General features: G+C 49.0%; 3 protein-coding genes across 8 annotated transcripts in view; all 3 read right to left on the reverse strand.

The window, feature by feature from the left end:
- Positions 1-1,025: 1,025 nt before the first annotated feature.
- On the reverse strand, positions 1,026-2,458 carry HCRT (hypocretin neuropeptide precursor). Its single transcript, XM_081161491.1, has 2 exons — positions 2,351-2,458; positions 1,026-1,500 (listed from the first exon to the last, which is right to left on the reverse strand). Exons 1-2 carry the CDS (start codon positions 2,369-2,371, stop codon positions 1,129-1,131), a joined length of 393 nt encoding a protein of 130 aa, XP_081017617.1. The 5' UTR covers positions 2,372-2,458; the 3' UTR covers positions 1,026-1,128.
- Positions 2,459-4,141: 1,683 nt separating this feature from the next.
- Positions 4,142-8,503, reverse strand: GHDC (GH3 domain containing). Of its 2 annotated transcripts, XM_081161719.1 has the most exons (10): positions 8,381-8,481; positions 8,110-8,193; positions 7,661-7,941; positions 7,243-7,364; positions 6,595-7,096; positions 5,998-6,190; positions 5,830-5,901; positions 5,620-5,753; positions 5,175-5,260; positions 4,142-4,912 (listed from the first exon to the last, which is right to left on the reverse strand). In XM_081161719.1, the coding sequence occupies exons 3-10, from the start codon at positions 7,926-7,928 to the stop codon at positions 4,694-4,696; spliced, it is 1,596 nt and encodes a 531-aa protein (XP_081017845.1). In that variant the 5' UTR covers positions 7,929-7,941; positions 8,110-8,193; positions 8,381-8,481; the 3' UTR covers positions 4,142-4,693. The 2 variants fall into 2 exon arrangements, with proteins under 2 accessions (XP_081017845.1, XP_081017846.1); XM_081161720.1 differs by lacking the exon at positions 7,661-7,941 and having other exon boundaries at positions 8,381-8,503.
- Positions 8,504-12,630: 4,127 nt separating this feature from the next.
- The window catches only part of STAT5B (signal transducer and activator of transcription 5B), a 56,782-nt gene continuing 42,443 nt past the window's right edge, over positions 12,631-26,969 (reverse strand). For 4 of the 5 annotated variants that reach the window (XM_081161852.1, XM_081161854.1, XM_081161856.1 and 1 more), the window contains exons 8-19: positions 26,655-26,810; positions 26,107-26,286; positions 25,642-25,729; positions 25,441-25,563; positions 24,765-24,857; positions 22,384-22,590; positions 21,143-21,237; positions 20,906-21,036; positions 19,434-19,604; positions 16,285-16,336; positions 15,868-15,972; positions 12,631-15,237 (exon numbers count right to left, since the gene is read on the reverse strand). In XM_081161852.1, coding sequence (XP_081017978.1) covers positions 15,111-15,237; positions 15,868-15,972; positions 16,285-16,336; positions 19,434-19,604; positions 20,906-21,036; positions 21,143-21,237; positions 22,384-22,590; positions 24,765-24,857; positions 25,441-25,563; positions 25,642-25,729; positions 26,107-26,286; positions 26,655-26,810 — 1,528 coding nt within the window. In that variant the 3' untranslated portion in view covers positions 12,631-15,110. Of the gene's footprint in view, positions 15,238-15,867; positions 15,973-16,284; positions 16,337-19,425; positions 19,605-20,905; positions 21,037-21,142; positions 21,238-22,383; positions 22,591-24,764; positions 24,858-25,440; positions 25,564-25,641; positions 25,730-26,106; positions 26,287-26,654; positions 26,811-26,969 lie in introns of those variants that run through there. The other variant, XM_081161855.1, reaches the window with a different exon arrangement.

A 26,969-nucleotide genomic window follows, 5' to 3' on the forward strand; every position in this document is an offset into this window, starting at 1 on the left:
GTCACATCTCTGTGTGTACTTTTGGTTGTTTTATTAGGACTCCTGTAACAAAGTACCACAAACTGGGTACTTAACTGAAATCTATTGTCTCACAATTCTGGAGGTAGAAGTCCAAGCTCAAGATGATGGCAGGATTGGTTCCTTTTGAAAGCTGTAAGGGAAAATCTGTTCTATCCCTCTTCTAGCTTCTGGTGGGTTGCTGGCAATCTTTGGCTTGTAGATGCATCACCTACCTCTTCTTTCATGTTCACATGGGTTCTTTCTGTGTACCTTTCTGTGTTCAAATCCCCCCTTTTTGTAAGGACACTAGTCCTATTGGAGTGGAGGCCCGTTCCACTCCAATATGACCTCATTTTAACTAATATCTGCAACGACCCTCCAAATAAGGTCACCTTCTGAAGTGCTGAGGGTTTAGAACTTCAACATATGAGTTTGGGGAGGGGGCACAATTCGACCCATAACAGGTGTGTTCTGATAAAGTTTCAGGAAAATCTTGCCCCATCCCAGCTGCCTACAGAATAAAATGCAAAGCCTGGTGACTTGTGAGGGCCTTCACCATCTGGGCTGCACGACCTAACCGCCTCCCCTCCAGCGCCTCACCTCTCCCCGCACCCTCTACCCCACGCTGCAGCCACTCTGGACAATTCGTGTTGAACCGCATGTTCCTTGCCTTCTTCACAGGCTCTACTCCCAACCCCCCCCCCATTCCGCTCCTCCGTGCAGCCTTCCTCGCTCTCCCTCTGCTCCCGTGTCTTTTCTTAAAGGTCAGTACAGCAGAGCATCGAGGGGCGTGTCCTGCACCCTCCCCTCCAAGCACGCATATCTGCGATTCTTTACGCACCCCAAAGCCTCGCACGATTCCTTCCTTGTCCTGGGAGCTCCCCATCCAAGAGTGTTTCGTGTTCAACGACGCCCAAGCTGGGGTGCCCAAGAGCCCGGCTCCCAGGCCCTCGGCTCTTTACAGTTCGCGAGACTCTTACGCCCCCTGGAGGGCAGGACTCTACCACACAGGAACAGCCACCGGCCACATTAACGGAGACTCCTCTTTATTGCACTTTATTTTCTGGGGGCTGACAGCGGGCGTGCAGAGGGGAGAGGGCAGGGCCAGGTCAATGTCTGAGCACCGGCTCAAACCACGGCCCGCCCCCCCGGAGCCACAGAGGAGGCGGCGGTAGCGGCACAGCGGCGCCCGGGGCAGGGGCGCGGCGCTGGCTCTGCGCCTGCGCGGCGGCCCATGGTTAGGATGCCGGCGGCGTGGTTGCCGTTGGCCTGCAGGAGGCGCTGCAGTCGGCCCTGCAGGCCCGGGGGGCCGGGCCGCCGCTTGCCCAGCGTGAGGATGCCGGCGGCGTGGTTGCCCGCGCCGTGCAGCAGCTCATAGAGGCGGCAGGAGCACGTCTTCTGGCGGCAGCAGTCGGGCAGGGGCTGCGCGGCCGCCTGGGCCGACAGCAGCGCGGGCGGCAGCAGGAGCAGCAGCAGCAGCGACACGGCGACCCAGGACACCTAGGGAGGTGGAGACCGGCGCTGGGCGTCTTCCCGCCGCGCCCTCAGCCGGCCCCTGAGCCCAGGTCCTGCCCAGGCGGTTGCGCCCGCTCCTGGCCTGCGCCCCGCCCTCGCTGTGCCCTCGTGTTCCTGCCTCTTCGCAATGCTGTGTGAAGGGTTGGGGAACGGGCTCATCTGGCTTCTTTACCTGCGCATCCAAGTCCCAGCACAGCATCTCTCCCAAGAAGCCTTTTGAGACCCCCTGGGCAGCATGAATCCCTGTCTCCTCTGGGTAGCAGCCTTAACCCTGATTGTGCCCACATTAGCGCGCTTACCACTGAAAACACGTGTGCCTGAGTCTGTCTCTGCACCAGAAGTTTGTACTCTCAGGGAAACAGGCCCCATTTAATCCCACTCCCACTACCCACGGCGGCAAACCTGGGCAAATAAAGGACTAGCAGCACCCAAGTCGTTGCCTTGTTTGCCTGCTCCTTTGCAGGGGACACTGACCTGGGCTTTGGCCCAGTTTCCTACCCTATCAGGGGGCACAGCCTCCTCACTTGTGAACCGGGCATTAAATAATTCCTACTGTGCAGGGTTGCTGGGAGATTGAAACGAGATGACAGGTGCAAACAGCACCTGATGAGTAAGTGCTCAATAAACATGAGCTCTTAGGAGAGCAGAGCACAACAGAACGTTAACCAAGGCAGGTTCTCCGCCAAGAGTCCACCCGGTCCCCTGCCTGCCTCCCTCAGAGCCTTTGTAGGAGAAAACAAAGAGAGGAGACACTTTCAGCCTTTCTTCCAGCCCCTGAGCAAGCACTCTCACTGCCCCCTGGTATGATGCGGCCCCTCCATCCTTAGGTCTTTACCTTTGTAGAGGAAGGGTGCATGGTGTCTGGAGCTCAGAGTGGAGTAGCAGGGAAAGGTGTCGTCTCCAGTGGTCCAAATAGCTAGGAACTTTGAGGCGGTCGACTGTGACCTGCTACCAGGGGCCTGGGGTTTATAATGCTCTGAGGTGGGTGGGGAGAGACAGACACTTTCGTCCACACTGGGGCTAGACAAAGGCAAATCTAAGATTAGCCTTGTACAGGGGGGCCGTCTCCAGGCTGGGCCCCAGGAATGGCCGTCAAGGCAGTCAGAGGCTGGAGTTGGATCACTGTGGCCCTGGTTCCCCCCTTGTCTGTCTGCCTGCTCCTTGGAGATGGGCGGTCTCCGGGCACTAATGAGGCCACCTTGCACCCAGGAATCTGGGAGCACAAAAGAGGCCTTGGCTGGGGTACTGGCCTGGGACAATGTGGGGAGGGGCAGCTGCTAATTAGGGTCAGGAGAGGAGGCAGTCGAAAAACCCATTCTTCACAGGTTGTGTGTGTGTGTGTGTGTGTGTGTGTGTGTGCTGATTGTCTCTGCCCTCGGGGTCTATCAGGCTCCAGGGCCTTCTTCCTCCGTGGAAAAAAGGCTTCTGAACTGGCTCTCCTTTCCCCCAGCTCTCTTCCCTCTGCCCCTTCCACTACCCTCCAACATGGAAAATACTGAAAACCAAACCTGGGCAGTGGGGAAAAAGCACCTGGTGCTATCCTGTGACCTCCTTAGCTTCCTTCCTGGAGGGGAGAGATGGGGTCCCATCCCACCATCGGCACTGAGTGAGCCACCCTGCTGGAGTCTCTCTTGTTCAGAGTATTGTCTGCTGAGCGACTGCTCTGTATCAGGCCCTGCACCGGACTCTGGAGTGAAGTATGCATAGGACATGCCTAGTTTTCAAAGAGCTCCAAAGTCCAGGTGGGGGTGTGACCCGGTATATAATGGTAGCTCAGTGGGAGAAAGGTCTCTGAAAAGGCCTTTCATGCAAAGAGGATTTCTACCAGGTGAGGTCAGGGGAGAAGGCATTCTGCTGAAGGGAAAACTTCAGCAAAGACCTGGAGGTGACAGTTCTTAACTCATGTGGGATCGTGGGTTGTGGTCCTTGTGGTCATGGCTTCACTCAGAGGGGAGAGGTGGCTGGATGGCAAACAAGGCCCAGGATGGGTCAAGGGTCTTTGAGACTAAGCTGATTAGTCTTGACCCTGTGGTGCTGGGAAGCCCCGGAGGATTTCAGTGGGAAGTAGTCATGGGCTGATGTAGGGATTGGGTGGGTGGCCTGGATGTAGGGCGTGGAATCCAGAAGTAATTCAAGGGCAGAATCAGAGACTTAGAAACAGGTGCTGCATTACTTAGGAGGAGCTGCTGGGCCCTGAGCAAGCCTCACAGCTTCACAGAGCCTCAGTGTCCCTGCTGGTGAGATGGGCAGTTAACCCACATGATCTCTGCGGCTACGTCCTGCTGTGATGCTTTATCATTTGCAGGACAGCCACTGCCCATGGAAGTGATTCATGGGGGCTGAGTCAGGGCCAGGGAAGCTGGGGAGTAGCCCCTTCACATTTAGGTTAAGCTTGGGATGGGGAGAGGTAGGAGGAGGGGACTCTGTGTCTTCTGGGTTGACCTAGCCATGGCAGGGGTCCCTGAGGGCTCCTGAGTGCACACATACATGGAGCCTACCCAGCAGAGAGAGGGGGGAAAGCCCTGGTGATCAGAGCTGAAGGGAGGGGGGAGGGGGCAGGCTGCAGTGGGAACAGAGCAAAAGGGACCACTGCAGTTTCCCCAAAAGCAGACCCTGAGTCAAGAATCTGGGTACAAGAGGTTTATTTGGGAGGTGATCCTAGAAAACACATAAGGGAATGGGGACAGGAGGGACGGGAGGAAAGCCATGAGGACTGTGTTAATGAGAGGGCTGCCACTGTGGGCAACTGGTGCAGAATACACTCCAGAACTGCCGCACGGAGGGACAATGAAGCTGAGGTTGGTATTTACAACTCCTGTTGTTCGCTGACCGAGGGTCGCTCCTGGGAACATTAACTCCCAACACGTGCAGCCTGCACAGCGCACTCGGCTGAGACACACGAGCCATCAGCGTGTGTGGGACTTTCTAGCAGTGTCCTCCAGAGTGGGCCGAGGGGCTCCTGTCAGGGCACTGCTGGTGCCTGCTACACCCCTGAAGTCACCTCCTCAAAACTGGCTGATGAGGTTGGACTTCCCTAAGGCCCAGCAGCTCTGATGAGCAACTGATAGGTGACGCAGAATCAAAGACCCTGGCCAAGGGTTTCCCATCCGGACAGGCCCCAGAGGAAAGGGTGCAGCAGCTTCCAGGGGGGTGGAGGGGACAGTGGGCAGGCCTCAGATCAGGACACCACTCTCCTCTGCAGGAGCTGGGCCAGGTGGCTGTCCCTAAGGACCCGGGGCATCTCAGGAGGGAAGGGGGATGAGGGAGAGGCAGCGAGGGCTTCCCGGAGTGCTCTGAAGGCCCCCGGCCCCACCAGGTGGACCCTGGCAGGGCCCACGCTGCCCCGGAACCGCAGGGACTTGTAGCAGGGGGAGGCCTCCTGAAGGCAGTGGTCAAGCTGAGAACAGAAGGGCCTGAATGAGGCTGGTGTGTGGCTGTGTGGGGCGTGGGTGAGATGTACACAACTGTGCCAAGTGTATGTGTGGGTAGGAGTTTCATGCGTACATGCGAGTCTGTGGGACTCCCCCCTCCCTTCCCGGAGCCTCAGGAAAGTTCTCCTCCCTGCCCCTGCCTCCCCTTCATGCCGCTGTGTCCACTGTGCCTGGGGGCTTGCAGAGTAAAGGGGACATGCAGTCAGATCCTGGTCCTGTCTCATTTACCTTGTCTCGACTTTCCTCCGACAGGTTCCTCAGCCCCCTCAGTGCCACAAACACCTCATAGTGGGGAGCAGAGCCTCCGGAGGAATCTGCAGATAGACCCCGCGCACACGCAGTCCTGTGAATGGGGCAGCTTCCAAAGCTGATGCCCAAGGCCCCACCTCATCCTTCCCCCCTCTGAGGTTCATGGGAAAACAGGGGTTTCTTGGTATGGAGGTGGGTAGAGGGAGAGGAACCCAGAGCCTAGTGCTGAATATGAAACAGGCCAGGAAAGGAAATGGGGAGACTGCAGCAGGAGGGATGGGAGTTAGACATGGGGAAGGACTTTGTTAGGAGCAGCAAAGGAGGCTGGGTCTTACCTCCTTCCTAGAGGTCTCTCAGCAGGATGGGTATGGATTGTGGGGCAGTCAACCCAAGGATGGGCGCAGGAGCCGATGGAGAAGCTTACCCAGAACGCTGCTCTCCACACAGACATGGTCCAACAGTTTGGCCCCTGGCCACTGCCCCACTGCCCGGCCCAGGGCCTCAGAGAACATGTCCTCGCCGATGTCTTCTCCTCGTACACCCAGGGTCTGGCCCAGCCTGGGGAGGAAGGAGAGGGAGGCAGAGGAGCCCAGGGCACAAGGATGGCCCCTCAGCTCCCTGGGAGGTCACCTACCTGCAGATGAACCTGACAACTGGGCACTGATTGTAGGCACCAACCACTCGGACCACATCACCCAGGCGGCACCTGACAGGGTGGGAGTGAGGGTGAGGTCAAGCCCATGGACCCGTTTGCTCCTACCCCAGAGGGCCTGGAGTAGCCAGGGGGTGGGCAGATGATCACCTTGTAAGGCTGGTGTGGTCAGTCAGCACCAGCTCGTATTCCTTGTCCTTCTGGGCCTCGGCCAACAGGACAGTGGTGGCAGCCTCTTCCTGGCCTCCCTCCTTGACTGGGAGCAGCTCAATCAAGGGAGCACCAGGGGGCAGGAGGTAAAGCCCACTGGGCTGCTCTGGCCACAGGCTCAGGGCCACCACCCCTGCAGGGAGCAAGCAGCCTCTTTATCTGGTGGTGCCATTGCTTTCTCTCCCTGAAGCCTGGGCCTCAATCCTCTGAGCATCTGATTCTGCTGCTCCCCTTCTACCCCCTCCTTCGTGGCTTCCCCAGGCTCAGCACACAGCCTTAGGGCCCTAACTGGGAAGAGGCAGTGGCTCTGGACATGGCAGACCTCAGGGTAAAATGCTGATCTATGTGAACTTGTGCAACCTCCATGAGCCTCAGTTTCTCCATCTGTAAAATGGAACCACTGCTGGTGGGGAAATATACATATACAGGGCACTGGAGAGGGTTCAATGAGATGATAATGTAGGGCTCACTATGTGGCAGCTAGCTGTGGGCTCCCTGTCCCCTGCCCCCAGCTCGCCACCCTTGAGTCTTGCTGACCTCCAGAGGCAGCATAAGCAGGCGAGAAGAAGGCTAGCCCTTGGCACCACAAGGCCCCCAGGGCAGCCACAGCCTCGGCCTGGCCTCCTGCATCCAGAGTCACCACCACCTGCAGCTTTGGCCAGAGCCGCAGGGCCAGTCCTCGGGGACCCTGCTCTAGGGCTTCCCGCAGCTCAGCTGCCCGTCTGGGGAGAGGTGCTCCTGGGTTCCCAGCAGCTAGTGCCTCAGCCAGCTCTTCACCATCGGCCCCCAGCCCCGAGAAGATGTCCAGGAGTTCGACTGCCGTCCCGGCTTCCAGTGCCCGCAGCCCTGGGGACCTCAGTGCCTCCAGCAGCAGGGCCCCAGGGTCCTTGGCTCCAGGGGGGCTAACCCGGCTGAGGGCATGCCAAGGCCAGGGGAGGGGGCAGGGCCAGGGGGATGTGGGAGTCAAGCAGGCTGTGCCCCCTGGAGCCAGTGCTTCTGGGTAGGCCTTGTTTAGGGCTGCCAGGCCCAGTAAGGTGGCCTGGGGGAGACAAGAGAGGGCGTTGGTTCCCAGCCTGAGCCAGACCCTGAGCTCCCAGTTTGGGGATTCTTTGCCCACCCTGATGGGAGGGTGTGGCTGCAAGTAGGGGTCTATGGTGGGGCTGGGCTCCAGCCTTCTCAGTTTACCTGCAGAGAGGCCTCCCCATGGTGCCGTTTTGAGGTAGGGGGCAGGAGCTGCTCCCCACCCTCTTCCTCCTGGGCCTGCCTGGCCTTGGTCAGAGGGAGATGATTCCGGAAGGTGCTCATATCTGTAGCCCCAAAGACACCATAAATTCCTCATCAAGCCACAGAGTTTCCCAAGAGCTACAGACGAGGTTGGTGAGACCCCTGAGGAGGGACACGAACAGGCCTGGGGGAAAGGGGCTACCAGGGTCCAGCATGGGGAAATTAATCTTGAACAATCCTGAGCCTGGGGGGTCCCTGGGCCAGGCCTCTCTGTGTTGGCAGCAGAAGAGGGAAAGGGAGGTCTTTGGATTCTGGAATCTGACTGTCCTGTGGGCTTTCTTTCTCTTTGGGCCACCTCCCCAAACCCTGGAAAACACACCTGTGCTCCCCCTGAGGGGACAGCGGGGCCCCGGGGCTCCCTTCAGACATCGCCTCAGGGCCTGCTGCTGGCTCTGGCCCGCATGCAGCGTGCTCTGCTCCAGTCTCCGCTGTTGCCAGGCAGCTGCCCAGCACAGGGCCCCCCATGCCACGCGGTGCTGGAGGCTGGCAAGCCAGGGCAGCCCGGGACCCTGGGACTGCTGCTGGAGCATGGCCAGTGGTGGCAGCAGCAGCAGCAGCAGCAGCAGCAGGAGCAGCAGCAGCACCATCTCGGGGCAGCTCCTGGGAGGAAGATTGGGGCCGCAGGGGATAACCCATCTCTTACCACCCCCGCCCCCATTCTACCGCGCACAGGAAAACCAAGGACAAAGTAAGTTTAGGAAGAAGCCAGGGCCCCTGTCAGGCAGGTGAAGCAGAAGAGAGAACATCAGGCTTTAGAGTCACACTGACCTGAGTTCGGATCCTGGCTCTGCCCCTTGCTACCTGTATGGCCCCAGGTAGTTCAGGTGGCTGCTCTGAGTTCCGGCCCCCTATCTGTCAAATGGGAATATAATACCCCCCTCAGAAGGTGCAGAAAGGGCTTGGCATGGTGCCTGGCACACAGCGGTGGCTTAACGAATGACAGGTTTTGCCAAGTGGCTCTGCTTTGTCCCAGGATCCACCCTGTCCCAGCTCCATGTCCTTCCTGAGCCCTGGACAGTGGTTCATATCCCACAAGCACCTGTCACAGCCCACTTGTGTCTACTCCCAGCACCCAGGGCCCCCTCAGCACCCTGGTCTCAGTATACAGCTGGCCAGAAAGGGCCATAGCTTTGCCGCACTGGGCGTCACAACAGGGAAATCCGGCCACTGGGCCTGAGGGAGGAGCTGGGGTGGGGGGTGCTCTTAAAGGAGCAGGCTGCCTAAGGGGGACATGCTGGGTGCTGGCCCAAACGGGCAGATGTGGGAAGCTAGGGCTAGAATAGCATAGTCCTCAAACTTGTGCAGGTGAAGGAAGAGAAAACTGACTGTGGAAAGAGCGCCAGGAAGCAGCTTCAGCTGGGGGTGGGGCACACCCCGTCCTGGAGCAAGTTCAAGCTTGAGAACTGTTAGAACCAACATTTTCTCCCAACCCAGAATCCTCTCCACAGAGGTAGTAGAGAAAGAAAAACATTTTTGTTATTGAAGAAATTAAGCCAGAATGTGATGTGCATCCCGGGCAATCTGCTAGGAGATTGCAGACAGAAAAGAATCTCACTCCTGTTTATAGCCAAGCAGGTAGAACCCATCACACAGTGTTCTCAAGATATCTCAAGATAAATGATAACTAGTCCTCAGGTCAGAGAACCTGAGGGCATCACCTGTAACACGTAGTTCATCCTAACTTTACCTGGCAATTGGGCTCACCATATGTGTTGGCTTATTGGCTTTATCCCAAGGAAAAACTTTTATATGACACAAGGTCATTTTGCAACTTGGAGCAAGGCACCTGCCAAAGTTAGGCTCTTACTCTCTTGCTGTGAAGTTTGAGAAGCTACGCTCTAGAATGAAGTTCTTCTGCTGTCCATGGCTAAGCTCTCCCTCCCTCCTGTGCTCTTGACCCAGGCTCTTAGACACTAACACCCCTCCCTCGTCCCCTCACCTGCCTCTATGTCTTGCAGCATCTCTCCCTTCTTTTCACAGCTGAGCTCTTTTGCACAGGTTTGCTCTCACAGTCAGTCTACTCCACCTTGCTTTCACTTCTTTATTTCTTGCTGAGATCTTGCACTTGTTTTTTAAAAAAATACTAGATATAATTCACACAAATCACCCATTTAAAGTGTACAATTCAATGGTTTCTAGTATACTCACAAACACGTGTGACACCAAGTCAATTTTATAACATTTTCATCACCTCAAAAGTAACCCTGTACCCTTTAGCTATACACTTCAATTTCTTCTCAGCTTTCTCCACCACAGCCCTAAGCAACCACGAGTAAAGTTTCTGTCTCTATAGATTTGCCTATCCTGGGCATTTCACGTAAATGGAATCATATAACACATGGTCTTTTGCTTCTGGCTTCTTTCACTTAGCATAATGTTTTCAAGGTTCTTCTGTGTGGTACTGTGTATCAGCAGTTCATTCCTTTTTGTTGCCAAGTAATATTCCATTGAAGGTAACACCATCCAATTGATGGGCATTTGGTTCATTTCCATTCTTTGGCTATTATATATAGTGCTGTTATGAACATTTATGTACACATTTTGGGGGGGGCATATATTTTAATTTTTCTTGTGTAGAGACCCAGGAGTGGAATAGCTGGGTTGTATAATAACTCTTTTTTAACTGTTTAAGAAACAGCTAAACTGGCTTCCAAAGTAGCAGCTTCATTTTACCTCCCCACCAGCAGTGTCTGAGGGTTCTGATTTCTCTATATTCTTGCTAACACTTACTATCTGACCTTTTGATTTAACCATCCTAGTGGGGTGTGAAGTGACTTGAGTTTAATTTTAATTTTCATGATGACTAATGATGTTGAGCATCTTTTTATGTATTTAGTAGCCATTCATATATCTTCTTTGAGAAATGTCTTTTCAGATCCTTTATCTATTTTTAATTGGGTTGTCCTTTTATTATTAAGTTGTAAGAGTTCTTTGTACACTTTACATACAAGTCCCCTATGATTTGCAAATATTTTCTCCCACTCTGTGGGCTGTCTTTTCATTTTCTTGATAGTGTCCTTTATGTTGGGAAAACTTCCTGGGATGTACAGAAACTGACCTTCAAAGGAGGACAGGGCTGAGAGACCAAAGAAAAGAGGCTGACAAGGAATTAAACAGTTTATCAAGAGAACTTACTGACAGAAGCAGTCTTGGGAAGCATCCAGAGATGGATCTCCACACCTGAAAGGGGATGGGAGCTTGAAATATATAGTCTTCAGGAACACAGGTGGTTTGTAGCCAAGTGGTACATGCTTGTTAAGAGCTGCATTCCAAAGCACTAATCAACAAAATGGGCCTACTTATCTATGTAAGAAGATTCCTTTTGGGTGACACAAATGTAATTTTCTCTGTGAAAATGCTAAATTTATAAGGACAGGAGTGACCTCTACCATCAAGGGTACCCCTTTGAGGTTGAAGAATTAAGAAAAAGGTTTTTTCCAAAACAAAAATTGATATTCTTTAAATGTTTGGTGGAATTCAGTGGTAAAGCCATCTAGGCCAGGGCTTGTCTTTGTAGGTAGCTTTTAATAGTACCCACAAAGAAAATCAGTTTGTTATAAATCTATTCATATTATCTATTTCTTTTTGAGTCAGTTTCAGTAGTTTGGCATCTTTCTAGGTACTTGTCCATTTCACCTAAATTACCTAATATATAAGCATATAATTGTTCATAGTAAGCCTTTAATTTCTGTAAGGTCTGTAGTAATGTCTCCTCTTTTATTTCTGATTCTCTTTTTCCTGGTCAATCTAGCAAAAGATTGTCAATGTTGATCTTTCCAAGGACTTATTTTTGGTTTCGTTGACTTTATTGTTTTTCTACCCCCTATTTCATTAATTTCTGCTCTGCTCTATTTATTATTTCCTTCTGCTTGCTTTAGATTTTGCTTTTGTTTTTTGGGGTGGTGTGTTTTTTTTTCAGTGTCTTAAGGTGGAAGGTTGTGTTATTGAGATTTTTTCCTTTTTAACATAGGTCTTAACAGCCATAAATTTTTCAAGCACTGTTTTAGCTGCATCCCATAAGTTTTATGTTGTGTATTTTCATTTACCTCAAAGTATTTTCTAATTTCCCTTTTGATTTCTTCTTTGACCCATTGGTTATTTAGGAGTGTATTATTTTATTTCCATATATTTATAAATTTTCCGGGGCTTTTTATTATTTTAGTGAGTGGCTGGATTATTTTAGTGAGTTCATCTATTCCCCAGCACCCACCTCACACATAGTGTGAAGCCTCTGTTATTGTTCCTCTGAGGAGCACAGACTTGAGCATGCCTAGTCACCTTAGCACAATAGTGATTTTAACAGGTCTCTTTCCGTGACCACACCCAACTGTTAAGCTACACTAATTATTAGCTAATTGCTTTTTTTCCCCCCTTCTTCTTCTCAACAATGCCCTGGGGAATAAATTGCTCCACAATCTGATCAATCAAATTCAGCCTTTTTAAAAGGGATAGTTTGAAGGTCAGCTCTTGAGATTTGTTCTGATCCCAAGAGAGCTCCTCCCCGCTGTCTTTCCCCATTTCTCTCAGCAAACTAGCCTGCCCAGGTTAGTCTATATTTCCAATGAAGCTATCATGCTCCTGCCAACTGTCTTTCACCACAACCTCCACTGTTTTTGAGAGCCCCCTTAAGCTTGAACTTCTCTTGCAAATGCATTCAGTTCCTTTGAGGAGATATTCAGAGCTCTCTGTTCTATAGCCTGCCTCTCCCCTCTGGCGCAAAATCTCTGTGCCTCGGCTCTGGTCTCTGGTGTTGGGGGCACACTTCTGAGTGAGGTGCCCACTTCCAAAGCTGAATGCCTTCTCCTTTCTTAACTCCTATTTGTTCCTTATGAGCCAGCTCAAGTTGTTCAGTACCCTTCCTCTGTGTTCTTTTGTATTGGACGATGGCCTCGGGATACCTTGATTAATAGCAGCATGAACCAGTATCTTATCATAATGGGTTGTGTTGGCTGCCTTTCCCTGACTGCAGTCCTCTTGAGGGCAGGAAACATTTCCCATTCCCACACACGATGCCTGGCTCAGGGCAGGCACTCTAAGTGTGTCGGATTTTAAAGATGAGCTTCCTGACAGGACGAGCGTGGCATCCAGAGGCCGGGAGGTAAAGACTATCATTCTAATTTTCAGAACGTCGTATGAGCAGGAAGGTAAGAAATGCCCCCCATCTGCCATCAAAACTGGAGCCAATTCCAAACTCATTCCTCCTTTCGGAGGCACACTGATGATTTCCAACTTTTCCCTTTCGGACCACCCGCCCTCGCCACCTGATGGGGAAAATAAAATAACAGGACTCAATGTTGTCCCTTCAGGGGAAACCTTTATTGTAACATAAAATACACTATTTTGTGATTGCCCCAAGTAAAATTGTACACAATACTTTTCTGGTGGCTATATACTAATCTGCCTCAACACTAAAATATGTATCTGAAATAATTTCACAAAGTTTTAAAAAGAAAAGTTATAAAAAGTATACTTCCATTTTGAGTTATATTCACTTTGATTCCCCACCACCCCCTACAAAACCCTGCACATCGCACACATGGAGCTGGCACACTCTGGTGACTCGTGTGTGTCTGGGAGCGAGCGAGAGGCGGAGGCGGAGGCAGTGGCGGCTTCCCACGGCCTCTTCTGGTTTGCAGGGACAGGGAGGAGGGAGAAAGTGTAATGCAGATAGCGAGCGCATCTTTCAGTCAAAAATCTGTCCCACAGATAGGCACAGGCTCAGGAAAACTGAGGACAGTTCAGCAACTGGACAAGCATGGGAACCCCACACTCGGCACCCGTCCCCCCAACCCCACTGCCCACTGCAAAGTGAGAGTGCTCCCTCAGCATGCCCTAGGGCTGGGTCCACTACCAATCTGAAAGTGGTCCATCCCTGAGCCCTGTCCCCCCCGCTGGGACAATGAGGCCATCACCGTGAGGCAGGTGTTGGTGAAGCCTGAGTGACAGGCAGGCGGGGGCTCTTTGAGACTGGGTCTGAGAGCAGTCAGGCTTCCTTTTCACCTTTCCCCAAGACTCCCATCCTCACAGGTGGAATTTCAATCTAATCCTGAGGGGTACGTAAAGGGCTTAGCAGCATCCTCTATCAATGCTGGTATCCATGGAGGGGTCAGCCTGCTCCTCAGAGGCAGAGAAATTCTACTTCCTGGCATAGAAAAATAAATCAGTGTATGAAACCAAGCCAGGGCAAACAGCAGCTTTTAAAAAGTCATCTTCCAATAAATAATTTACTACAGAGAAATAGTTTCCTTTAACATCAAAACACTGATAAGTTCAGAAGTTATTTTTGTAAAAAAAATATGTTTATTTACTTACATGTATAAAAATAAGGTTTTTAGGGCCATTCTCTCCTGGGCATGCTCATGTCCTTTTGGAGAGGGGTCCAGAGGTGGCCTTGTAGGCCTAACCCAAAAGCTATACCTGCTCCCCTCTCTTCCCACCTGCCTGCCATAGCCCATTCCTTCCTTCTGGTATAAGGCTATGGAAGAAACTATGGACAAAATTATGCTGAGGCTTTTTGTTTTTGCAGCTTCCCAAGCTTTCAGCAAACCCGCTGACTGCGTTTCCCCAAATTACCAATGCCTGACAGCCAGCACCCTGCACCAGGTGGGCAACAACACCTGCTGAACATGCTGGCCCTGGGTTCAGGCCACACTCCTGCCACCCACTCCCCGAGACATAGTGCATGAACAGTGAAGGGAAATGAGGTGACCTGGGTATGAATGGCACGGGACTCGGCACAGGAAGAAAGAATTTTGATGTCAAATTAAGGTGGGAAGGAGAAAATAAGTCCCAATTTAGAAACAAAAACACCATTCAACATTTGCAAAAAGCTGTTATCAATAAGCCTTCCAGCGCGGAGGAAGGATGGGCAGACTGGACGGCAGCTTCCCTGGGCGACAAGGCAACAAACACTCTGGGCGCCTGCGAGTCAGGGCTGGGCATTCCACTCCGGCCGCAACACAAAGGACATCAGCACTGTAAGCTTCGGTTACGTGACCCTCTCTTCTTTCCTCTAGCTCATCTGCACATGTGCGCACACAGAGGAACTGAGTGAGAGGAGGAGGGCCGGAGACACAGGGAGGGAAGGCGGGACGGAGAGAACAGTAAGATGGGTTAAGTGTTATTTAAAAAGCCACTGCCCATCCGAAGACCCCCTGACTCCCCTTGACCCAAAAATCCTCCTATGTTACCCCTTTTCCCATCGCTACCCAGGGAAATGGGGTAGGGGGAAAGGGCAGGGAGGACTGGCTTTCTTTGTCGAAAGGCGGTTTCCACATTTCAGAAGAAAAGCAGAGATAATCATGGTTATATAACAATTGCTTTGGCAGGCACGGCAACAGAGACTCACCAGAGAGGGGGTGCTTTCTCCTCTCTTTGTCTTTTTCTTACTTGAACAGCCACGTGGCAAAGTTCAGCCACCCTCAAGACACAGGGCCAAGTTCTAGGGTCCATGGAACTAACTGCCTTTTTGCACGAGGTTAAAACCACCACAGCCTCTGTTTGTGGCCCCAAATGCTGCAGCTAAACTCTGGACAGCAAGGGGGAGAAACACCGCAACGTACAAACACACACACACACACACACACACACACACACACACACACTCCCTTCACTGGTGCCACCATGCACAGAAACACTAAGGTCACAACTAGTATTAACACTTCACATTATGAGTATTGTTTCCAAAGAGAAGCGATTCATGGAATTAAAACATCCACAAGAGTAACTCCTCTGGCGAGGATGACGAAGCTGAAGATGGAGATGCGAGGTCACGACTGCGCATGAGGGATCCACTGAGTGTCCATAGGTCGGCCTAAGAGTTCCTCCACACGGCGCGCCACGTCCATTGTGTCGTCCAGATCAAAGTCCCCATCGGTCTCCAGGCCCGGGTCAGGGCTTGGGAGGGAAAGGGAAGAGATGAAGGGGAAGGGAACAGTTGTCAGGGGCCAATGATGAGGAACAGAGACCACCCCACACCCTGCACCCCGCCAGGGGAGCAGCCAAGACTGCCTTTACCCTCAGCCCAGGCTTCACGGGGAAAAGAGCCACTTCTGATCTCAACGCTTGGGAATAAAAGTCCTTTGCTACCTGGACAGAGAGACTCAGACTACCCACCCCCCACTAACCACTATGCTGTATACCTGAAACTAATACAAAATAGTATTGAATATAACCTGTAATTGAAAAAAATAAAAAATTAAAAAATAAAAATAGCCCCCCCATCCCAGCTGCCCCTAACACTGGCTCTCCAGACACATTTAAACCCCATCTAGTCCTTATACAGAACAAGAAAAACATCCATTTGGGGAGCAGATGATATCTGCCCAACCCCACTCTAAACTACCAACATCTTCTGATCAAATCTCTCCCTCTCACCTGAGCACATGCCAGAGCCCAGCCTCGGCTGGGTGGTCTCAGACCTAGAGGAGCTCGGGATTCCTTGACCCACCAGCCCTCCAGGGGTCCCGCCCAAGGCCAAGTGCCCAGCCTCCCCCCCCAATGAAGCCCCATAAGAACACAACCTACTTCTGTGGGTACATGTTGTAATGAGTCGGGGGGCACACAACAGGGGAGGGGGCCTGGTCCATGTAGGTGGCACTGCCCCCAGCAGCGTCTGCAGATGTCACAAACCTGGAGGAGGAAGCAGAGCAGAGCCTCAGCAGCCTCAGGGCAGCAGCTGACTTGGGGAGGGGCTCAGGGGGCATCTTTATGCCTTTTTTAAGTAGAAGGACAAAGTGCCCACTGGGCGTGGGGCTCCGGCTGCAGGAGTGGGGCCCTGGGTACTGGCCCCATGGTGACCACACCCAGTTCCCTCCCCAGGGCTGAGTCAGGTTTTAGGGGGAAGGGAGCGCCGGGCATGTTAATGGAAGAGGGGGTGACCGTGAGGACAGCCAGGGGAGAAGAGGGGCAGCAGGAGACCAGAGCTGGACCCTGGACACTTACTCAGGGACCACTTGCTTGATCTGCGGTTTCACGTATCCGTCCACTGCTTTAGCTGCCGAGGGGGGAATGGTGATGAGAACCAAAGTTCTCAAATGAAATAAAAATAAAATCTCCCTTATGAATCACATCTTTTCTTAGGATAGGACACAGCCACCTAATTTTGTCTTAGGATCTGATATAAGCACTTAACATTTCAATCTGTTAGGACGACCTGGCATAGAAAAGCCTTGATACTAAAACTGCCAGTGAAGAGATGTTTCAAGTTGGCTTGGATGTGCTTGTAAACTCTTCAAACCACAGAAAATATATACGTCAATACAAATCGAAATCACGCAAAAGGTATATAAACAGTTGTCGGGGGTCGCACAGAAAACTCTAAGCATTAGAGAGGAATTAATTTGACTTGATCTCAGAGCTTACTCAGAGTATCTACTCTTTGGGAAAGGGAATGTCACCCAGGTGTCTGCGAGCTCTTTCATGCCCCTGGGGTTTCTGCATTTGGGGGTAATCTGATGGTCACTCATTCCAGTGAGGGCAGTCTATGCCTTGTGGCTGGTTGGAAAGGATGCTGGTGTGTGTGTCTCTCCCACTCTCCGCAGAATCCCACTGGGATGGGGCCAGCTAGGGGATAAGCCTGGAAGTGACCTGGTCAGCCATAGTTACAACTTTTTAAAAGGCTGATTATGGAAATCCAGTTAAGTAGGTGGTAGGAATGTGACAGTCTGAAGTCGGCGAATGAAGTGTTGTTTCCTGGGAAGGCGAGTATGGGAATAAGTGTAATCCTGACTCTGTTAGACAATGAATGTACCACTATGGTCAACAGGATGCAACAGCCTGAGACACTGACATGCTACATGGTCCACAAATTGTTTGATATCCTAACCTGCTTCTTCTAGGCTTCAAGTGCCAGGGGGGCAACCTTTTCATAACATCTCATGCTTTTTGTGCTTTACAGTCTACAGAGAATTTTATAGATTGACAGAAAAGATAAAAACCAAAGAAATGCTGTAAAAAAATAGGATTTAATAATCTAGATTAGCTGTGTTAACAAAAAACAGCAGTGAGATATATTTAACCCAAAATACCATATAAATCTGAAAGTATTTTGGCTTTTAGAAATATAACCATCATGTTAGGGTGGGAAGGCATGGCATTTGGAAAAAGGTTGACAGACTGGGCTATCCAGCCCAACTACAAATCCTTATAAAACTTACATGTTAAAAGAACAACCACACGCTGAAAAAAATATTTGCTATATATAATCAAGGGTCTATTTACTATAGAAAACTATTTAAACATCATTAAGAAAAAAAGGGACTCGACAAGAAAGATATGCAAGGGACATGAATGCACTTCACGGGAAAAAGTACAAATGGCTCATAACACGGAGGTTAAGAAATACAGGCTCTGGTGCTAGACTCTCTGAGCTCAGTCCTGGCTTGGCTTCTTCCTAGCTGCGTGACCTTTGGTCAAATTGTCTGCTTCTCTGTGCCTCAGTTCCTCATATGTAAAAGGGGGACAGTCATAGTACCTACTTCACAGACCTGTTTTGAGGATTAAATGAGATACGACATAAAAATGTGCTCAGAAAAGGCCTGGCACTCAGTAAGCATTCAACAAATGTTAGCTGCTCCTAGCATTCTATTTATCATTATTGGCATTATCATTATATGAAAAGGTGACCTTACCTAGAATCAAAGAAATGAAAACAAAAACTGAGACAGCAGTGTTATGTCAGTCAGAGCTGAACACAAAACCGGTGAGCTGAAACTATGATTGGCAAGAGGATGGTGAAGCAGAGACCCCAACAGATATCTGTGGGGATGCAAATGGATTCTGCTTTCTGGAGCACAGCTCTGCCAATTTGTGGGTCTAAATGCCACAAATTCTATTTTAGGAAATTATCCTAAGGAAATAGTTGTACAAGATGCATGAACCAAGCTATCTCAATAGTAATCATAACAAAGAACTGTGAATAACTTAAATTATAAGTACTTAAATAACCAACATGGACTAGGTCATGTGGAATCACCATACAATGGAATTCTACACAATCATTAAAATGACGTTGTAAGATTATATTTACTGACCTGTAACTCTGCCTATATCTTTAAGTAAAAAAAAAAAAAAAAAATCAGATCACAACAGCTGATGTACGGCATGATCCGACATGACCTGGCCCCTTCTATTGCTCTGCCCTCATCTCTCTCTTCCCACTTTCCCCTGCTCCCCCAGCTCTGGCCTCCGGGGCCCTCTCGAGGGTTTTCAAACACGGCAACCTCATTTCCATCTCGGGGTTTCTGCATTTGTTGTGTCAGCCTAGAATGTTCTCCCTCTAGATCTTTAGATAGAGCTTCCTCACTTCATTCAGGTCTAATCTGACATCACCTCCTCAGGGAAACCTTCCCTGGCCACTCTACAGACCCTGAGATGGAAACGTGGTTGGCGTGTTTGGAAACCCTCGAGAGGGCCTGGGAAGCCAGAGCTGGGGAGCGGGGGAAAGTGTGGTAAGGGCAGAGCAGTAGTGAGATGCTACGCGGGTCCTCCTCCCTGTCACTTCTCCATCTCTTTAACCTTGCTTATTTGTCTTCCCGCCATCCATCACTACATAAATATATTTCTTTACTTATTTACTGTCTTCCTTCTATTAGATTTTAACCACCACACAGCAGGTACTTCATAAGCATCTGGGGACTGACTGACTGAAGAATACATATCTACACAGATTGTAAAAATATTCTCTAAATTATTTACAGTGGTTAACCTCTAGATGAGAGATGTTGGGTGATATCTATTTTCTATACTTTTCTGGAAATTTTACAATAGATACAGAAAACCTTTATGCTCAGAAAATAAAACCATCTCTGATTTGAAAAACAAAATTTTACCTTCCTAATTTTGCTTGATCTACGCTTGTGTTAAAAATGATTTGTTCCCCTCGGTTTGGTATTTGGGGTCAGTGGCAGATATGTTTTCTGTATGACTGAAGAATACAGCCCAGAATTTACACCTGCCTTGGATGATGCCCGAACGGCAGTAACTATAGGCTGTTTAGATTTCCACGCAAGACAGACAGACATGCACACGCACAAATAACTAAAACATAACCAAAACACAACAAAACCAAGTCAGAATGCGAACATTGTTACCAGTGGCAGGCTCGCATGGAACTGGTGTGTAATATTTGGAGTACACTTCATCTTTCGGCCGATCAGGGAACACGTAGATAAGGTAATCCAGGTCCCCTAGGCGGTCGGCCAGGGACCGGATGGAGAAGTCTCTGGTGGTAAAAGGCATCAGATTCCAAAACATTCTTTCCTCTAGATCAATAAACAGAATAATCATATTCTAAACGTGATTTATGAACAAGAAATCTTAATACCCAAATATACTACAAATTAAAGCTCTCTGTTAAAATTGTACCAATAAAAATCTCCATTTAAAAATAACCACGGGTTATAGATCAAATAGCTGTTTTTATTTTTTTAATTAACTAATGTATTTTTAAATGTTTTATTGATTTTTTTTTTTTTAAGAGAGAGAGAGAAAGGGAGAGGGAGAGAGAGAGAAACATTGATGTGAGAGAGAAACATCTGATTGGGTGCCTCCCTCCTGTACCCACGGGACGACACTCAACTAACTGAGACACACCGGCCAGGGCGCAAGTAGCTGTTTTTAAAAGGGTAGATAGCTGGTAATGCATTCACCACTTCCCTAGAGAGCCAATGATCTCCCTCAGGCAGCTTCACGTTCAAATGGTACTCTGTCCCTTTCTAGAAGAAACTTCTTATTGACTCCCTGATTCCCTGTACGAAAGTATATGAGAGAGAGAGAAAACATGTCCATAGCCAGACGACAGGTGAGCACTATTAAATGCGATTAAAGTCTTTAAGTCACAAAAAACAAACTTGGAAGCTACTCTTACCTTATTGTGAGGGTCAGAGGAAAGAACTAACATTCTTGGATGAAAATGGTCAATGACAATATCCTCGTGTTAGTTAGGATAAAGGAATAATTAAAATAGCATATTATCTCTATGTGAAAGACTCCAATTTATCAAAGTAATTCTTCACTGAGACAAGCTTAAAGTTGAGTAATAAGAAGGTGAACATTTCAGAAGGGAAGCAGTGGAGATTTTGGACAGGTCGCTATGTCAGGGTTATACGTTTGTGTTTCTCAAAATTAGTACTTGTGCCTGGCTGGGTGTGGCTCAGCGGTTGAGCATCGACCTAGGATCCAGGAGATTGCAGTTCGATTCCCAGTCAGGGCACATGCCCGGGTTGTGGGCTCGATCCCCAGTCGGGGGCGTGCAGGAGTCAGCTGATCAATGACTCTCATCATTGATGTTTCTCTCTCTCCCTCTCCCTTCCTCTCTCTGAAATCAATAAAGATATATTAAAAAAAACACCAATTAGTACTTGTGTTTCCCATAATACAATTTTATACAGGCTCCGGTATTATCTGCAGCTTGGTCATAGTTACATATCTGTGCTTCCCATAATTAGTACTGGCCCCAACAAATGATAAGTACTCAATAAATTTCATCTTAAAGTAATTTTGCTACAAAAGCAGTTAGCTGGAGCCATCTTGGCTCTGCTCTTAAAAAGGGAGGGGCACTCACGAGAATCAAACTTCCAAGCAATGGTGATCCCGCCAATTTCAGAGTCGCTGAATCTTAGCAGGAAGGTCCCATCGGGCTTGTTAATGAGAAGATCATGGGCCTGTTGCTTATTCACGAAACCCAAAATAGCCCTGGATCACAGGGGTCAAAGGAGCAGAAGCAGAGTGTGATTGTTTTTTAACAGCAGAAAGACGGCCTTCTTACTCTATCACTGACTTAAGAAATGATGATTCTCACCCATCATTCCAATGAGGCTTGAGATGCTTTTTTAACACTTCCATCACACCATCAAACCACTGCCAGAAAGTGTAATTCCGTCCTGGTAAATTCTCCTGGTTGGAAACACATACAACAATGAACACAAGAAGGCAAAAGTTAACACTTGCAATATTACCTATATCTGTAACTAGAAAAGCCAAATGGAAAACAGGCCTCTACCCTGTCAGAATCATACAACTATAAAGACCTGCTTGAATTTTCCCAAATAAATGGTCCTGCAATCAAAAAACAGAATAGAGGGGGAAAGAAGGAAGCAGGGAGAGAACAGCTCAGAGCAATTACCAGCACCCATGGACCCCCGCTACAAACACCTGGCACCGGGGCTGACCGGTGCTTTGCTGTTTTTGATGTGGAATCTGTGACCAGCAGCAGCAGCATCACCCAAGAGCTTCTGAGAAAGGCAAAATTTCAGGCATCATCTCAGAGCTGCTGAATCAGAGCCTGCATCTTAGCAAGGTGCCCAGGGGGTTTGTAAATTTGAACTGGATTAGGTCACACTGGGAGGCCACAGAAACTGCTCCATCACACAGCAGTTACCAATAATTATCAGCAACATGTAGTTCTCTGATTCTAGTGAAATTCCTGCTTTCCTCATATCAAAACTCCTCTGACTGCCAACAAACATGTTGGCCAACTGGTTAACACACACCATTTAAAAGAGTTAAAGACTATGGCATCTCAGAATTAGGGCATTTAAAACACCGGCAGGGGAGGGGTGTAAGAAGAGAAACAAAAATTAAATTTAAAATCAAAGATGTGACAGGTGACATCTGAATTAACAGGTGCTTACAGGAAAAGTTTCCTTCATCGGACTTTGGTGGGTTGAGGGTCCCAAGGGAGCCTGACTTTGCACCACACATCAGGGCACATCAGAGTCAATGGGACAGAACTATAATGTCCTGATCGTGACCAAAGCCATACTTCTCATGAGTTACGCTTACATTTGCCTGGCTCTGTTTCCTTTATAAAATGCACTAGCTGTACACAAAGGCCAATTTACTGAAATATTCAAAGATGTCATTTTCTACATAAAAAGTGTGTGGTTGTCTATCTATTCAGAAGCTTCCTATTACTTCAGGTGCATTTTATTAGAGACAGGAAGCACAAGGGCCGGGAGAGGGAGACTCCTGAAGGCCTCTGGTTTGGAGAGACTGATCTCACGGCAGGCGGCAGGTGGCAGCAGGCGGCGGGTCCCTCACCCTGTTGAACTGGGACCAGGACACGGACATGCTGTTGTAGTCCTCGAGGTGGCTGCTGCTGCTGTTGAACAGTTTCTGTGCCAGGAACAGGAGGTTCTCCTTGGTCAGGCCCCGGTTGCTCTGCACTTCGGCCTTGAATTTCATGTTGAGCGCTTCACACAGCTGCGGCCACAGCACTTTGTCAGGCACGGCAAACGGCACCCTGCCCTGGGAGGGAGAGAAGCCAGAACCTTATGAGAAAACAGGTGCATGATTTATTTCCTCAACCCGCAAAAGAAAACATCGATGGCTGGACGGAGTTACGTACGTTGGTCTTACTGAGCCTGGGGATAACTTCCAACTTTCATGGGGTGTGCGGCTCTGGGAAACTCAGAAGGTTCAGTTTACCTCCTTTGCACACAATGTAGAGGGTAACCTCATGCTGTCTCAGGTGTTCTGTAAATGAGCTGCTGAGCATATGGCCCAATCTTACGTTTTCATAGCCACAAAAACAAAACGTGACCGAGGTCTGGCTCTTACACTGTAAACTCAGTGGGAACAGAAATCCAAAACACTGGTTCTCTAGGTACAGTGAGAGAGAGCGAGCACACATGTGTGCATAAGTGTAATCCTTGCCTTTGACACCTTCTGCCAATTAGAACTCTGGCTCAAAGTGAAACATCTTCAGGAGGAATAGTAACTGTGAGTTAGCTTTATTAAAAACAGGTTAGAATACGAATTTTTAATAAACTGTTTTCCATTCCACTCAGCCACAGTACTTCAATTATTATAAAAATATTTTTGAATAGGCAATTACTTCACATGATATAAAATTTTAAAAGTACACAAGGTGATACAGTGAAGTCACTTTCCTATTTCTGTCCCCTAGAAATCCAGTTCCCCTCCCCAAAGGCACGTAATCTAGTTTCTTGTTTGTATCTCCAAAGATATTCTATGCAGGCCAGCAAATATACATACTTTTTACCCTTTAAAAAATATAGATGGAGGCATAAAATCCACATGTTCTGCATCTCCCCTTTTTTTCACTTAATACTACATCTGGGAAACCTCACATCAGCATAAAATGAAATTCCTCCTTTTCTTTTGTGGCTGCTGAATATTCTACAATATGGAGGAACAATAATATATTTAACCAGACCCCCATAGATGGACATCTATGTGTCAGCCTTCAATCTTTAGCTAAGCAATGCTGCGATGCACTTACATCACGACATATATATATATATATATATATATATATATATATATATATATATGAATGTATCTATAAACTCCCATAAGTATGTATTTATTTTAAAACAGCACGAGACGTCCACTGGATGTACATAAGATGTACACTAACATACTGAAAATGTTAAAAATGCTTATTTATTTAGACAAGATACTTTAGCAATGACATGTTGCAGGAGATGCCGAAGTGGCCAGGGCAGTGAGGTCTATGGACAGGCAGGGAAGGAAATGAGAGATGTGACAATCCCATCCAGGAGGCTTATCAGGACAAGATGGATCATTTTTAAAAGCAGCCTCAAACTCAGGGTTTGTAGCATAGCGTAGCAGAATTTCTGATAAAAATCTCACCTCTGCAGCAAAAATATTGTTCTGTAGAGAAAACTGTTGAGAATGTAAGACTGTTCACATTAGAGAAGAACATACTTTTATGTCCCAATAACAACTATAATCCTTTAATCATGCGTTTATGGGTTAATCTCTACTGGAAATATGCAACATGTAGAACTGTGCCTAGTGAAATGTCTTAAAAATGCTCATCAAGCGGCAAACTGGTGGTATTCAAACAGTATCTCGGTGCATAAATCCAGGAAACCATATTTTTACCCTTAGACAAAGCATCTCCTTCTTCATGAGAGACCTGGGATGCATCACAGAATCTAAAATTTGGAAAATTAAATGTCACCCTCATTTATTGGAAGGAAGATGACAGGAAGCAACTTCTATGCTAAAGTAACCTCCTGAGAGGCCTCACCTCTAGAAGGAACCTGGGAGTCCTAATTTCCACTTATGTTTTCACCCAAGGATTCCAAACAATATTTAGTGATTATTGAATATGTGACAAGCATTGGGTACGTTATCTAATTTATCTTCCTAACACCACTATGGAACATTATTATTCGGGGGATACGTAAGCTCAGAGAGGTAAAGTGAATGTCCCATAGTCAGACTGAAGACGTGGCGGAGCCTGAATTGAAACCTTGGCCTGACTCCAAGCCCATCCCCTTTCTATTTCCTACACACACTTTATTCTGTCCCCCCACCAAGAAAAACAGCATTTTTTTTCTGTGCTCTTTTAGGGGATAACACATGAAAGAGTTTCACAACACCAGCATCAAGATCTTGAGACCCGCGGGCCCAAGGATTCCACTCACAGATTCTGCAAAAGCATTGTCCCAGAGAACAGTGGCCGTCGCATTGTTGTCCTGGCTGCCGTGGACAATCACCACCACCGGGAGGGACAGGGTCTGCAAAGACACAGGAGAAAGGCTGAGCGCCCACAGGCCACACATTCTTACCCTTCTCTCCTTTTTCTCAGTCACGACGTGCTCATTCTTCCTTCCAGTTTCAGTAATTGTCACCCGCGGACACAGAATGTGAATGGCTCTGGGAGTGATATGACTTTCCCACAATCTTAGACATTTTAGAAATATTAAGAGAGATTTTATTAGGTATTTCTGAAGGATGGAGTAAATTCTCTAAGTTACATGGAAAACGAAAGAGAAAAAGAGAGTATGGAGACATTTTTTGGGGGGAGGGGGGCAAGTAACAAATGTCTAAAACTTACCACAACTGTTACTTAGATTCATCCTGAGTGATGTTTCTCCTGATACATTTTCTACCTGTATCTCCAGCTATTTCAGTTCATTATTGTTTGTTGGTTCTTAAGAGAATCTAAGAGACACAGTGCTAAAGATGAGGTCTCCTCACTTTCTATTCATCAATAACCAAAAAGAGGAGACTACGTGACCGAAGCAATTCTTCTGTGATATAAAGTGCTCACACACACACTCACACACACACTCACACATTGCTGAGGGAGGGCTTTACCTTCACTTGAAAAACCAGCTCATTTCCGCCAACACTGAACTGTGACTCAAACAGGATTGTAAATTTTTCTTCGGTCACTGACTCTGCTCCACGACGGTCAGACCTCTTAATTCGTTTCAGGGACTGCAAAAGAGAAAATTAAGGTGAAAAAGTCCTCAGACGAGTAGGGAAAATCTGTTCTTCCTCTGCCTCCGTCCTTACCATGTTTCTGAAGTGGGCGCTGAGCGTGCCTGTGGCCTGGTGATACTCCATCACACAGCAGTTGTTCAAGATCTCTCCACTGTAATCACTGCAAATCAGAGAGAGAGGCAACTCTAAACCCACCCAGGGGCTCAGCTCACATGGGGTGGAAATGTGCTTGGGGTAGGAGGAACCACGGAAGGCTCTGAAAAACTTGTGTCATTTATAGGAAACGTTAGCTCCACAAAAGGTCCAAGAAATAAATAGACATAAAATATACAAAAGTATTCCTATTAAGTAAAACCATATCGTACGATCTTCACAGAAGAATCCCCTTATTTTCTTTCTCTGAGAGCCAGAAGAGGCCAGACGGGTTAAGAGGACTCCAACGTCAGAAAGGCTGAGCCCAGACGGCTTCCTGGGAGGGCCGCTGCTGCCTACTGCGTGGACCCGAGGAAAGGGGAGACATAAGGAGGACACACGTACTTGCGGGTGTTCTCATTCTTGAGCAGTGACTTGGCCTGCTGCTCACTGATGATGGTGGCCTTCACCTGGGGGGGGTTCATGTGCACGTTCAGCTTCCCACCCACCAGCAGGCGCACGGTGGCTGCAAACTTGGTCTGGGTCTTCAGGACCTGAGGGGGCTGCTTCTCAATGATGAACGTGCTGCAGGGACACAAGTGACGAGATGCTGCCTCAGGGGACAGGGGACAGGGCATCCTCCATGTGGGGAGGATGCCTCGCACAGGGCTCAGCAGGCAGAGGGAGAGCACATGGTGGAGACCTGTTCCCAGGGAGGCCACTGAGAGTTGAGGGGATGGTGGGAGGGTGGCAGTGAAATGAACTTGGCAGCTGGCACAGGTGGCCCATGGAGCGTTCACAAGAGAAACTGGGAAAGGTCAACACCAAGCAGCCATAGCAACTGGGGACAGAGGGGATGGGCGGTGGGGTAGAGAGAGAGGGGATTCAAGCACCCCCTGCCTCTCCCATGCCAACTACAGGGGGGCTGGGTGTGGCCAAGAGGCTGCAATCACCTGGTCACCAGGGCTGAGATGATGTCAGTGATGGTGGCATTGACCTCAGCCAGCATCTCCTCCACTGGGCCGGGGATGGGCAGCTGCTGGCAGAGGTGCTCAGCCCTGCGGATCTGCTGCCGGTTCTGCCAGATGATCTCGGCCAACTTCTCACACCTGCGCATGAGCCCCGAGGCCAAAGGGAAGGACACCAGCTTCACCCCATCCCCCAGGCCAGAGGTGAAAAGGCTCCCAGTCTGGCGCGAGCCCCCCAAGACCCAGCTCCACCCTCACTCAGGAAGGCTTTTCACTTTAGCCACCACTCCTGTCCACGGA

The sequence above is a fragment of the Miniopterus schreibersii genome (assembly GCF_964146895.1).
Source record: "Miniopterus schreibersii genome assembly, chromosome: 16".
In the NCBI taxonomy this organism is placed as follows: Eukaryota; Metazoa; Chordata; class Mammalia; order Chiroptera; family Miniopteridae; genus Miniopterus; species Miniopterus schreibersii.